Source organism: Salminus brasiliensis, chromosome 3 (assembly GCF_030463535.1).
Source record: "Salminus brasiliensis chromosome 3, fSalBra1.hap2, whole genome shotgun sequence".
Taxonomy (NCBI): domain Eukaryota; kingdom Metazoa; phylum Chordata; class Actinopteri; order Characiformes; family Bryconidae; genus Salminus; species Salminus brasiliensis.
This window is the reverse complement of record NC_132880.1, coordinates 22,479,602-22,492,769: the sequence shown is the minus strand read 5'-3', so window position 1 is coordinate 22,492,769 and position 13,168 is coordinate 22,479,602. Positions and strand designations below refer to the sequence as shown.

The following is a 13,168-nucleotide window of genomic DNA, read 5'->3' as shown; positions in this document are numbered from 1 at the left end:
ACTCCAGCAGGCCTCTGCAACGTCTAAGCTGAATGAGGTGGCTTAATCTGCTCTGCTGAAGTCAGCCTCATCCTATACTGCTCTGAATATCTCTTCATGCTCAGTGTTTTACAATATCTTACTGTGATCATCAGACACTGCATGTCCTTGAATCGAAAGCCACAAGCATTTACTTCAGGACAGTGTTGATCTGCTGAGATTTAAAGTTAGTTGTTTTTTTACTACTGTTTTTAAGCACTTCACTTAAAGCTGCACTATATCATTTTACCTTAAAAAGAGAATAGGGAGAATGGTGTCTCTATTATTTCCACTCCAGGCTTAGAACGCCATAAGCAGAAAGGACAACGCTCACTAGAGCTGAATAATGCCTGTATTTGTATCAAATGTATATAATATTACTCTAACCGTGACAGTCCACATGCTTCTTTCACTTTCAGATGGTTCTGGCAACGCAGGCCAAGTTCCAGCACAGCTTGCTGATTTCCCAAACTAAACCTGGCAATTTGTTAATAAATCAGATGTGCTTGAGCAAGAAAAGCACAAAACTATGATGGAATCCAGCCCTCCAGCACCAGAAGCTCAAAGCACAAATTACACTCCCTGACTGTAGGTGGAGGCAAAGATCAAGAAATACCAACTCTTGCTTAATGCTGCTTTAAGATGAGCATCTATAAAAGGAGCCTATCATACTCAAATTACTCAAGAACTGCTGGTATTTCAGCTGATCTGAGAAGTGATGATATTCTGATGTTCTGTGGTTCTGTGGTTGCACTTCTGGCCATGCTATTGATTTTGCTAGCGATCTTTGGTTGGGACCGTGGCGGCGAGTAGCTTGGTATTGTCATTGCTAGTTAGAGGTGTCTTTTTTAATAATAAGCAGTTCCATCATTATTAATGTGGGTTTTCCTCTATTGATGTAGTGGGGGTGTTGTTGATATAGTGCATAGAGTTTGTGTGGAACTGAAAGCACTAAGCATGCTTTCATTAGTGGCAGTGAGGCTACATACAATCTATGAATAGGTTGGTCTATAAAGTGAGCTAAGAGGGGAGTGAGTCTGGGTGGTGCCTACCTGATCACTCCTGAGCAGAGCTTGTGGGTGCCTACAAATGTTGGAAATTGGTGAATGTAATAATTGTATTTTTGGTAGGTTTGCTGAAGTTTCAGTAATTGCCCTATTATTGTTTAATTCTCATAAATGTAAAGTGCTTAGCAACGTTTTTGGTGTTTTTATTTTTTATTTGAACTAATTGTCTTTTTTTCTTAACACAGATTAGTTTTCAGATGCCCTACCTTTCATGGTGGGTATCTGGAAATGTAGCTGAGATGTTCCCAACTCAACTCAATTCAAGCTTTTTTACATTCCAGTCCCCAACACGGTCGAGCCAGGCAATCAAAAGCTGTAGATTGCCTGGTTCAGCTTTGCTGAGAGCTGTGATAGAATGGGAACTGATACTGGCAATCCCCAAAGACTTGATTCAGAGCTACCGGCTTAGTTCACTACAGTCTTGAAAACCAGGGTACCAAAACGCAACAGAAGAATCTCTTGAAGAGACTTTTCATGGATGGTTCTTTGAAATCACTCAACTTAAAGGTTTCTTCTGGAAGCCAATAGAAGTTCTTCTATGGCTTTACCTGTGTTGCAGTACTCGAGTCTGATCTCAGGGCCACAGTCTAGGTTTTGTTTTAGACCAAGTGCAAGGTAGTAGGCCTGCATTGACAGGTTTTGACATCACCAGATTGAAGGTTGGCTTCTGGTATGAAACATTGGGCTAACAGTTAAGGTTTGTGCTGTTATATATAATGGTCAGTGGTGCACCTTCTGCAGTAAGCTAGCCAACATTGAAATATGTAAAAATGATAGTTTTGTTTTATTCTGGTTTTAAATATTGGATTAAATATAGAATGCTTCAAATGTATACTAGAGTAGCACCATCCACACTCACCCCCCTAGTCTTATGAATGTGTTGTGACATGACCCCTGATTGGCAGCGGGGCTCCGAGACGACATCCAACACAGGGCTCAAGTGACACACATGCCTTTATTTCACGCACCCTCCACCACACCCAAACGAAAACCCAACCGGGGCTCTAACAGGCATCAGGGCAGTGTAGGGTGGTGCACACCCATAGCTCACCGCCTACTCAACGGCAAACAATGCTATGTTGGAAATTCGTCCCCTTAACAGCCTGTACATTATGCACCATCAACCATTTATTTGAATGCATGCAACTTTCCCCAATGTTTAAAATGTTTTACAATTCTAAATGATTAGAATTGTGTTCGTTTGTCCTTGTAGTATCAGATGTCATATGTAATGAGCAATAAAGTAAACACAATCTGGGCTCAGCCACTCGAATCGATAACTGCAACTACTCTCGGTTCTGACCCGGAACCGCTCTCAGTATTTCCAGGTCTTGGATCTTGACTCCGTCTCGCCCACTCCTGCTCTCCGTCTTGACTCTGACTTGCCTACTACGAAGTCTTGGTCTTGACCCAGATTCAATGCATCCAGGTCTAGGGCTTGACTCGGTCTCACCTCTGATGGGCTTTACTTCAGCACTAGGCATTGCTCCAGAGAGCCCTTTTTGGCAGCTTCTTGAGAGTGCATATGTCAATGAGCTTCTCCAACACTGCGTACTGCTGTGTGCAAGCAGCACCAACTGCTATAAAATCAATTGTACACTAATTGCTGTGTTACTTTGACAAGCAATTGCATGAAGACCATGGAAAAAGACTTCACCCCGTGAGATGTTGGGAGCGCCGAATATCGATGACATGAATTCTGCGAATTGGGCTAAGGTCCGCATTACACACTATTGCAACAGCTAAGGCTTTTCAGAGTGATCTGATGCCTCAGCTGTTCCTAACTAGAGAAAAAGATGTGGGGGGGGGAGAGAAACCAGGAGGAGATGTGTGTTTTGTATCAGTATCTCCGCTGGACAACAGCAGAATGCAATTACGAGAGCAGGGCTGGCCTTGGGTATAAAAAAAAAGTGTAGGAATTGGAACAGGATCCACCTTGGGCCTAAATTACTGTCATTACAGGGAAAAGGTCTGGAATATTGGCTAAAATTGCAACTTTCTCAGACTTCTCCACCATGACAATTTAGATCCTGCAGGCTAGATAAGTAAGGACAAGCTAGATTGCTGCGGCCTTGCTTTCGCTGATCCCTACTACTGAGGCAGAAGAGGTGAAGCGTACACGGTCTTGAGCAGGTTTCGAGCAAGACAAAGCAGAGAAGCTGAGGATTGTGCTTTCAAATCTCAGCCCTGCCAATTATGTGAAAGCACGAAGTCTCCTGGATTATTTGTCAGGGTCAGATTTGCTGTGGACCGCAGGCGTGCTTCTGTTTTGCTTAGCTGAAATGACACTCCTGGATGTATTAGCCTGGTTTTACTGTTTTTGCTGAGGGCCTTTTACAGCTTCTACACCTTCTGCAGCATTTTACTGACCAATGTGGTAGTGGCTGGTTGTCATTTATGGATTACTTGTAGGAGCTTGTTGTCCTGCGTTAGAACTATTATGTAGTAATTGGCTCGACCGAGTTTGCTTCATTCAGCGCATTTCCTCGGGTCCTGAATGATACAGGATGCAGAACATGTAAGTCTATTTTTCTTTCAGCTGAGTCAGGTCAAATCAGGTACGCGACTCCTTATCAGGATACATTTAGTTTGCTCTTCTTTTAGCCCACCGGAAAACGGGTGTTCCATTTTTTTAGAGGCAATGTTCTGAGGCTAATGTAAAGTTAATGTTCCAGCATTTATCACAGAAATGCACATCTCTGTAATTTCAATGGGTGCTTGGCACTTAATGATGTTTTCATTCTCTTAAATATGATGCAAATAAAAGCAGCACATCATTACCCAAAGGTCAGCCTGTTCAGCTCTTGTTCAGGATGCAGAGAGGCGTTAGCAGTCGTGTTATATAACTGCTAATGCCTTTGCTTGTCGTGATCTTGAGCAAGGTGCTTAATACGGTAGCTTCAGGGCTTTTGACTCATAGAGCGTCTGTATCCCCTGTCGGTCGAAGTGACCTTGCGAAAGAGTCCAATAGTCCTCATCACCTGCAAACACAAGCTGGAGTGGTGCACTTAAGTAATACACTTAAGTGCTTGGTACTGTATACTGTATGTCTTAATAGAAAGCCATTTATATCCAGCCGGAGGTTGCACGACTCCCTGTTTGGCATTTAGTGCGCTATATGGAGGTAAAAACCCATAGACTGCTGATTTATGGAGCGCACTATAGAGGGAATAGGGAGCTGTTCACCAGTTTCACCAGCAGCTCACCTGATTTACTTGACTGAAGGTTTGGTACAGTAAATACTGAGCTTTCTTAGTTCAATTAACAAGCACACAGAATCAAAATCAATTGTTTATTTGTTTATCAGTGTTTGCTAATAGTCTTTCGTACAGAGCCCACCCAAAAAGACTGGGCACAAGGCAGGATCACCCCCTGAAAAGGGTGCCAGTTCAGTGCAGAGCTCTACACACACATTCACTCAGGCATTCACACTCAGGGGCAAGTTAGCATAATCAGTTCACATTTTTAGGAGGCGTGAGGAAACCAGTAGGAGTACCTGAAGGAAACCTATGCGAACCCTGGGAGAACACCTAACACCAAACTCCTCACATTTAAGGCATTTAGCAGACACTCTTATCCATCTTATCTAGACATTACTAAACACAAGTCAGTAAGGTGATCACTCTGCTATTCGCCCAAGTATTGACGAGCGACTCTGCTGTTCTGACACCCAGGGGAAGTTCATTCCACCACTTTGGTGCAGGACAGAAAAAAGCCTGGACGCTTGTTTTCCGTGGATTTTGAGGGATGGCGGGTCGAGCCAAGCCGTACTTGAAGCTCGAAGGGCTCTTGGTGCGGATCGGCTTTTGACCATTGCCATCAAGTATGGAGGGGCTGGTCCGTTCTTGGCTTTGTAGGCCAGCGTCAGGGTTTTAAATCTGATGCGGGAAGCAGCTACAGGAAGCCAGTGAAGAGAACGCAGCAGTGGAGAGACATGGCTGAATTAAGGAACCCACAACCCCAGACCCCTGGAGCTGTGGGACATACGCACTACCCTGCCACGTTCCACAAACATACATAATTTAAATGAGATCTTTTAAATAAGTCAGCAAGTTGATTTTTTATTCAAATTAATTCAAAGTTCAGGATTTGAAGTCAATATTTCTGAAACCTATGGGGTGGCATGGTGGTACTGCAGGTAAGTGTGTGTGCCGCACAGCTCTAGGGGACTGGGCTTGTGGGCCTGATCCTTGCTCCGGTCACTGTCTGTGAGGTGTTTGGTGTGTTGTCTCAGTGTCTGGGTTTTCCCCAGGTGCTCCTCCCAGTTTCCTCCCAAAAACATATGGTAGGTGAATTGGCTATGCTAAATTGCCCCCTAGGTATGAGTGTGTAAATGAAAGGGTGTGTGTGATACCCTGCAGTAGACTGGTATCAGGTACCAGAAGGTATTCCTGATTCTGAGAAGGCTCCAGATGCACTGCGGCCCTGACGATGAAGTCTGGTCAATGCCTGGTCGAAAGTGAACACAACACTTTACAACACTTTCCCTGTAAACTGCCAGGTAGAGAACCACTAGACTATACGGACAAAAGTATTGAGACACCTGCTCATTCACTAAAATCAAGGGTATTCTTCTGCAATCAAGGGTATTACAAAAGAAGAATGTATCCTGCTTTTGCTGGAGTTACTGTCTCTACTGTCTAGGGGTGGCTTTCTACTAGATTGTGGAGCATTGCTGTGAGAATTTGATTGCATTCAGTAACAGATCTTCTTCTCTACTACGGTCCTGCCTACCTAACCCACATCACTAACAGGACTGGCTTTGAGAGGCTGTGAGCGTGAGAAGTGCCAGAGCTCTGTCAATTAGATGGGCATGTGGACTGAGTCAGAGACGCCATCCAGCAGCTGTGTGCTCAAAAATCATCATTGTCTCGTACTGATTCTGTAAGGGACCGTGGGGCAGCATTATTAAATGAGGAATGATTCTGTAGGCTATTATACAGGAAACGATGGTTTGGCTAATTTGGTGATATGCTCAGTCAGGATGGCAGCCAAAAAGTTACTTTAAGTTAAAGTGATCTTTTGAATGAATGAATTGATGAATGCTTGGTTGTACAGAAAGCTAACTGTAATGCTGCAATGCTAACATAACATGGTCTCAGGAAGCTCTAGATGACCTGAAATAGCCACCAGGGACCTCTTGTATGTCCCCATCAATGTCGAAATCAAACCTACGCCACCAGAGAGTCCTAGGCAATACTTCTCTACGGGGACTAGACGAGCCGTGTGGGCGCATTTGCACATCTTTGTCAGCACTGGGTACAGATTAAAGAAGCCGAATGCATTCATTAGAAGGGGTGTCCACAAACATTTAGTGTATGTAAGGCTTAAGGCAGTTAAATGTTTCATTCTGCACGCGTGAAACAGCAGCGCTTCTATTGTTTGGCAGTCATTATCCTGATTGACTGATTATACTCAGAAGTATCTTGATTGGGCTGTAACCAGTGGCGGAAATGTATTTTATGCAAGAAGCATTTTGCAAAAGTAAAGCATTTCAGACAGTTACAACAGTAAAAACCCCACAGTCCTAATAAATAAGCAGCGCTGCCTTGAGGCTAAAGCTTCACTGCCTCACCTCTTAATCAACAGACGATTATTTTAATCAGCAAACGCATTCACCAACAGAAGTTTGCGACGCTCCAGAAGACGTCTTGCGGTGTCTTTGTATGCAGTCGTCCTTCACAACAGAGGCCTCATAAAACAGAGCAATCTTTCACGACGTTGAGGAACGCAGTGGCTCTCTGCGCGACCTCCACACGTCTGAGCTAATCGCGCTGTCGTTTACAGTCTGCTAAGGGAGGCGTGGGCCAATCATAAAACCGCAGCCTAAATTCTGCTCTCTGCAGCGTGTCAGCGTCGACAGAGAAAGTAATGGCAGCCCTTAACCCCCACTGCGAAATCTCTTTCACAATAAATACAGTATTATCTCTGAGGCTAATGCCCGCAAATCAGTGTGCGGGGTTATATCTATCTCCCCCTCTGTCTCTCTCCATCACTTTTTAACTAACAAACCTCTTCGTACGCATAAGAGAGCGTGAGAGTGATGAGTCAGCGGAAACAGCAAGTGTCTCAGAGGGAGGCTCTGAGAGGGAGGAAAAATCCATCCGTCTTTTGCTCTAAAGTATGTATGCTGGGCCCGAGGGAGCGTTTCCCCCCTTTTTCTCTCTCTGCCATGCATGTACCAGAGCAGAGTTGGTGTGTAGGCTGTTGCACCGGGAGCCGAGGTGCTGTTGTGCTTCTAGCATTCTGCTCTAGGCAGACCGCTGCGTTCAGGTCACTTGGAATGGGAGTTACAGCTGTCTGGAGAAAAAGTGAACAGGTGCAGGTCTCTCTTTTACACTGCCTGCATGCGTTAAGCCGATGGTTTGCTCGAGAAACATCAAACTTGCATAATTTTACCCTTTAACCCAGTGTAATCTCTTATGCATGCCAGGAGCTTGATGCTTTAGTTAGGATCTGCATCTACAAGGCCCTTAAGGTCTTAAACGACTGTTGGACAAACTTCTATTTTTTAGTCCCTGTAAGTTTATGTCCCTGCTCATAAGTATCATCTGTACTTAAAATTTTTGTTTTTACGTATAATGTCCCCCCCCCCCAAATGGCACGGTTTTCTGCACAAGGTTGTTTAGCAGCTGAAATATGAATAATGCTACATCAACTCATTCACAGTGAAATGACATCTGTGGGAATAGCACATATTTCCAAGGCCCTTTATTTGCTCATTGACATTTCCTGGAAATAACCCCATGTTTCCGGAGCTGTGTTCCCCAGACTCTGTGTTCCCTCCATGTCATTCTGTAAACAAACCTATATTGCACGACCTCTACATTTATGGGTCTTGTGCTCCCTGATTGAAGGTTTTATTTATTTTTATTTTATTTAAGAAACAGTGTCTCTATGTGTCTGGAGCCCAATATTTCTAGGGTTCTAGGAAACGTTTTCTAGGAAACAACTCCCTCACATTTCCTAGACATGAAAAATTTAATTTGACATATTTACAAAACATATACAATGTGTCCAAATGATAAATGTGACGCCAAATTATTCAGCTAATGCACACACACAGCTTGTCTAGCCCCTGTATTGCCAAGTATTGTAATGTGTTGTAAAGTATTGCAGACTATTACTAATAGAATAGGACTTTCTGGACCTATTGACCTCATAAAGCCCCCAGCATTAAGCTGTAGAGCAGTGGAACTGTGTTCTCTGGAATGATGGATGGTCCTCCATCCAATGCTTTTGAGGATAAGTTGGGAATGGAGTGAGGTGGTGATCATCTCACATCACTAACGCTCTTGTCGCTCTTGTCCTCACAGTGATGCTCCAGAGTCTGGTAGAAGGCCTTCTTCCCTGCACGGTAGAGACAGTTACTCCAACAAAAGCAGGATAAACTAATTTATAGGCATACTGCTTTGAGATAAGACACTCTGGAGGTAAAGTCAGTGTGCTACAGTTGCTGTCAGAGTGTTTTATAAAATACCTTGATATTAGTATTAATAGCAGCTAATCAGCTGCAGTTGACCATGGAGATTAATAGCTTGCAATGACGTTGTGTTGTTTTCACATGGACAAGATGGTACGTCTTGTGCATCCAAGGCAACTGGGTGTGTAAATCTCAAGCATTAGTGGCAGTAACAGTGATAGTAGTTGCTCATATATAGATGCCATGTACTGACTTTTCCTTTATCTGAGTGTTTGTATCTGACAGCTACTCAAACTCTAGGCCTCTTAATAAGGCACTTAATAAAGCTTACTGGTTCCTTTATGGATAAACACAGTGCAGCAGCGTTGTCTCAAATGTAGATGTAGATATTTGGAGTCTTTAATGACCTCAGTATGCCAAAACCTCTCGTCCAGCCTAGACACCGAGTTCCTAAAATGGGAATGACGCTGACTAAGGATGAAAATGCAACTTCAGAGGCCTATGATATCTCCTGCTCCCACCAACCAAACCTACCATTGAGTGAAAATGCTCATTCAGCTTCAAGCTTGATGCTTCTGCAGACTTTTGTCCACGTTTGTGATGCATGAGGCATGAAGATTCCTTGAAGCAGCTGTAGTTTCCATTTCCGTTAGCTCCGGTGCGAAGCAAACGTCCTAGCCAACATGCTCACATAGGAGGGTTCCAGGTGGACCTTTTTGAACTCTGAGTGGGTTTTCTACTGGGACCCAGTGGGCCCCATCGCTACAGCCCATCTTAATCTCACATGGGTTCCATCTAGGCCTTGGATGCAGTGTACAACCCACATGGGGCCGTTGTTTACCCCTCCTGGTCCCATCACTGACCCTGGTAGAAATCCATATGTGGAACCAATTTGGAGCCCAAGGACAAAACATTCTGGTTCCCAGTTGGACTACCATTACAAGCCCCACATGGACATGTTGGTGGGGAAATTGAGCATCTACTGTAATATCTACTTAGTGTTAAATTGGCCCCACCGTCCCAATGGGCCTCATACAAGTTCATCTGGTTCATCCAGTATATCGTTTAAGGTTCATCCTAAGGTATGAGCCCACCTAAATCTCACATGGGTTCCATCTAGGCCACATATGCAGTGTACAACCTAGATGGGGCCCTTGTATAACCCCTCCTGGTTCCTTTACTGACTCTGCTGGGGATCCCTATGTGGGGCCTATGTGTGAAACCCGAGGACAAAACATTCTGGTTCTGCCCCCCCCCCTATGGTTTGGAGGAGTTCGGGGGGGGGATTTTTGCTTGAAAAGACACACACCTAGCTCAGTGTTCTCTACAGATGTGCTAAACGTTCCTTTCTCACACCCACACATGCAGTCAGTCATCCACCACCACCATCACATCATTAAATCTTCCTCTAGCGTTCCGTCTCTCGCTTTCCTGTCTTTTGTCTCGTAAAGTCCCTTTCTTTCTACCTCCCCCTCTGTCTGCCCCCCCCTCCACCACACTCTTTTCATCTTTCCTCACTCTTTTCATCTCTCCCTCTCTCCCTCTCTCTCTCTCTCTCTCTCTCTTTCCGTCTCTCTCTCTTTTTCACCCCTAAATATAGCCTTCTTTGAAGCATTCCCTGTTTTGCCTCCTCCCAGAACACCTCAAGACAAAAATGTCAACTAGTGATTGTGATATGTGAGTGTGTTCTTTTAGCTTAAATTTCATCGTTCAGTAAAAACACACTGCAAAACAAATTGCCAAAAGATTGCCTTACTGTCCTCTTTGAGCCTTTAGCTTTCAGCACTAAGTCAGTCAATGGAAAGCTCCTGTAGAGGGGAAAACAAGCGAGTTTGCTTTTGTAGATCTTTGGCCACAAGTGAACTGCTAAGCCAGGTAAAAGTAGGGTTAACTTACATTACAGGGCATTACGGCTAGGCCAATTACAGTGGAATGAAAAAAGGGAAAACCTGTATCTCCATTTTTGTTCGTTTTTAGTTGTCTCCATTGTTTGGACCCTATAATAACTCTGTACCTTGTGTAAGTATTTCTGGTAAATGCTAAAAGTTACTTGGAATAAACTCTTATTTTACATTGACTTTAATTCAAAGTTAAGGAGATTTTGGCCTTCTGCTGTAGGGTCACCATTTTAGACATTTTCCATGTGTATATAAATAATACATATGAGGCATATAGAGAACATTTTAATACATACTGGTGTGTGTGTGTGTGTGTGTGTGTGTGTGCATATATATATATATATATGAATGAATAGGGCATGTTAGTATTACATATAGGTTCAAACACTATATAATACAATTATATATATATATATATATATATATATATATATATATATATATATTGCATACAGGTACTAATACAGTATTGAACACTGTACTATTATATCATACAGAATTCTAACATATACATAATACACAAGGCACATACTGTATGACCCCACATCCTAAGATTGTACAGAAACACATATCTGAAGAAAGGTATTAAAAAGACATGCAAAACAGAGCAGGGATTATATTTAGAGAGGTAGAAGGTGTGAATAATGCACGCTGGAGACCGCCACAGCGCCCCATTCTGTATTCTGTATGTTGTTGGAGAAAATGAGGTGCGAAAGAAACAAATGGCGAGGGGGACGGTGGGAGGGGGGGGGCAAGGCTAGAAAAGCAGAGAAAAGGAGGTGTAGTAGTGTATATTTAGAGAGGCAAAGAGAAGGGGTGGCTGACATTTCTGATCCTCATTTTGTAATTGAATAATAATCTCCTACGGGACCTGACCTAGAATTGTAAATGTGTGTGAGAGAGAGGGACTGTGTGTATGTGTGCCTGTGTATATTTCTACTACACAAAGAGGACAGAACAGATCTGGCTAAAATGAAACAAAACACTGCCACCTACTGTTCGAAATGCGTCCTCACACGCATTTGGAATGGGGTGAAAAATGAGCTGCTGCAATGTGCTCTGACAGAGTGCAGAAATAATCTTTTTTTCTTCAAGGAGGACATATATTTGGAAAAGGTCAAAGCGATAAATCATCCTCTCTCGCTCTCTCTCTCTCTCTTTTTCTTTAAATTTTAGGATCTAACTCTGAGGATGTACTTTCTTACTCTCATTTTCTTTCTCACTCTCTCTCTCAATTTCCATATAATCCTATCTGCTCACTTTGCCATGGCAAATTTAATTCCATTTAATGTCACTAAGTCATGGCGTCGTCTAAAGAGATGATAATGTAATCTTTTGAACTTGTCCAGTCGAGTTCAGCTTCTCAGTAATATCCCTTTCTCTCTCTCTCTCTCTCTCTCTCTCTCCTTCTCCTTCTCCCTCTCTCTCTCTCTCGCTGTGTAGTTTGCGGAGAGAAGGCTATACGGTGCAGGTCAACGTCAACGACTACCTGGACATCTACTGCCCGCACTACAACCTGAGCCAGCGGGGGGCGCTGGAGCGAGGCGTTGTCGAGCAGTATGTGCTCTACATGGTCAGTTACCGTGGCTACCGCACCTGTGACCCCCAGATGGGCTTCAAGCGCTGGGAGTGTAACCGACCGTACGCCCCCCACACACCAATCAAATTCTCGGAGAAATTCCAACGCTACAGCGCCTTCTCGCTGGGCTATGAGTTTACCGTAGGCCATGAGTACTACTACATATGTGAGTATTTCTTAGCTACTCTGTGGACGTTCACTGTCCGGCTCGTATAAACATTTTTCTTGCACTAGCCCTCTTATGTAGGGCCGCACAATATCAACAAAATATGACATTTCAGTTATACTATACTATATATATTGCAATTGGGATATGGCTAGTTATATATATGTATGTATGTGTATGTATAATAAAAACTAATCAGCGATTCCCACAGGTGGCACTGCTGACACACCTATGATTAATAATCAATAATACCATTCCTAAATAAAGTTAATTAGCAAAATGGACATATCAGTGCTTTCACTCTTGCATAATTAGCGGAATGGACTAGTGAATGGTGCTACTCCGGCCTGAAGACAAATTAGCATTATCACCTAATTCTTGAAACTACTCCTGCATAAAGACAAATTATCATAATCAACTGATTGCCAGTACTGCTACTGCAAATTCATAATCAAGAAACCAGAGGTAGTACTTGTGCATGAGGACAAATTTGCATAATCACGTAATTGGTGATAATACTTGATTATAAAGACAACAGTAGTAGTTCCATATAAAAGTAAATGCATGTAATTGGCTATATTTTCACAAAAAGACAAATAAGTTTAATCAACTAATTGTAATTAGTGTAATTATTGACTATAATCGTCTGTAGTACTCCCACATAATGACGAATAAGTGTCATGGACTAATCATCCGTAATCGGCTGTATTACTCCCGCGAGTACGATACATTGCTCTGCTCTTCACACCAAACTCATTGGTCAAATGAGTAAGTGTGAGCTGTGAAGACACTGACCACTGATGAAGGGCTAGAAAATGACTAAGACCCATTGTACAGATGGCTTGCTGTCTCTAATTGTCCTTTAGAAGGTATTTCTAATAAAAATCCTGGTGAGGGTGCCTCAGTATTATTCGTTAACACGTACGTAAGCACTCGACGACGGCTGCATGTGTAAATATTTGATGAGGTACAGATTAGTGTTATTGCTTCAACTGTGATCGATAAATTACATTAATA

At 43.1% G+C, this 13,168-nt stretch overlaps 1 protein-coding gene across 1 annotated transcript in view; it reads left to right on the top strand.

Moving 5' to 3' along the window:
* efna3a (ephrin-A3a) overlaps window positions 1-13,168 on the top strand; it is a 146,795-nt gene that overhangs the window by 117,551 nt on the left and 16,076 nt on the right. The window contains exon 2 of the mRNA XM_072675607.1: window positions 11,850-12,151. Coding sequence (XP_072531708.1) covers window positions 11,850-12,151 — 302 coding nt within the window. The remainder of the gene's footprint in view (window positions 1-11,849; window positions 12,152-13,168) is intronic.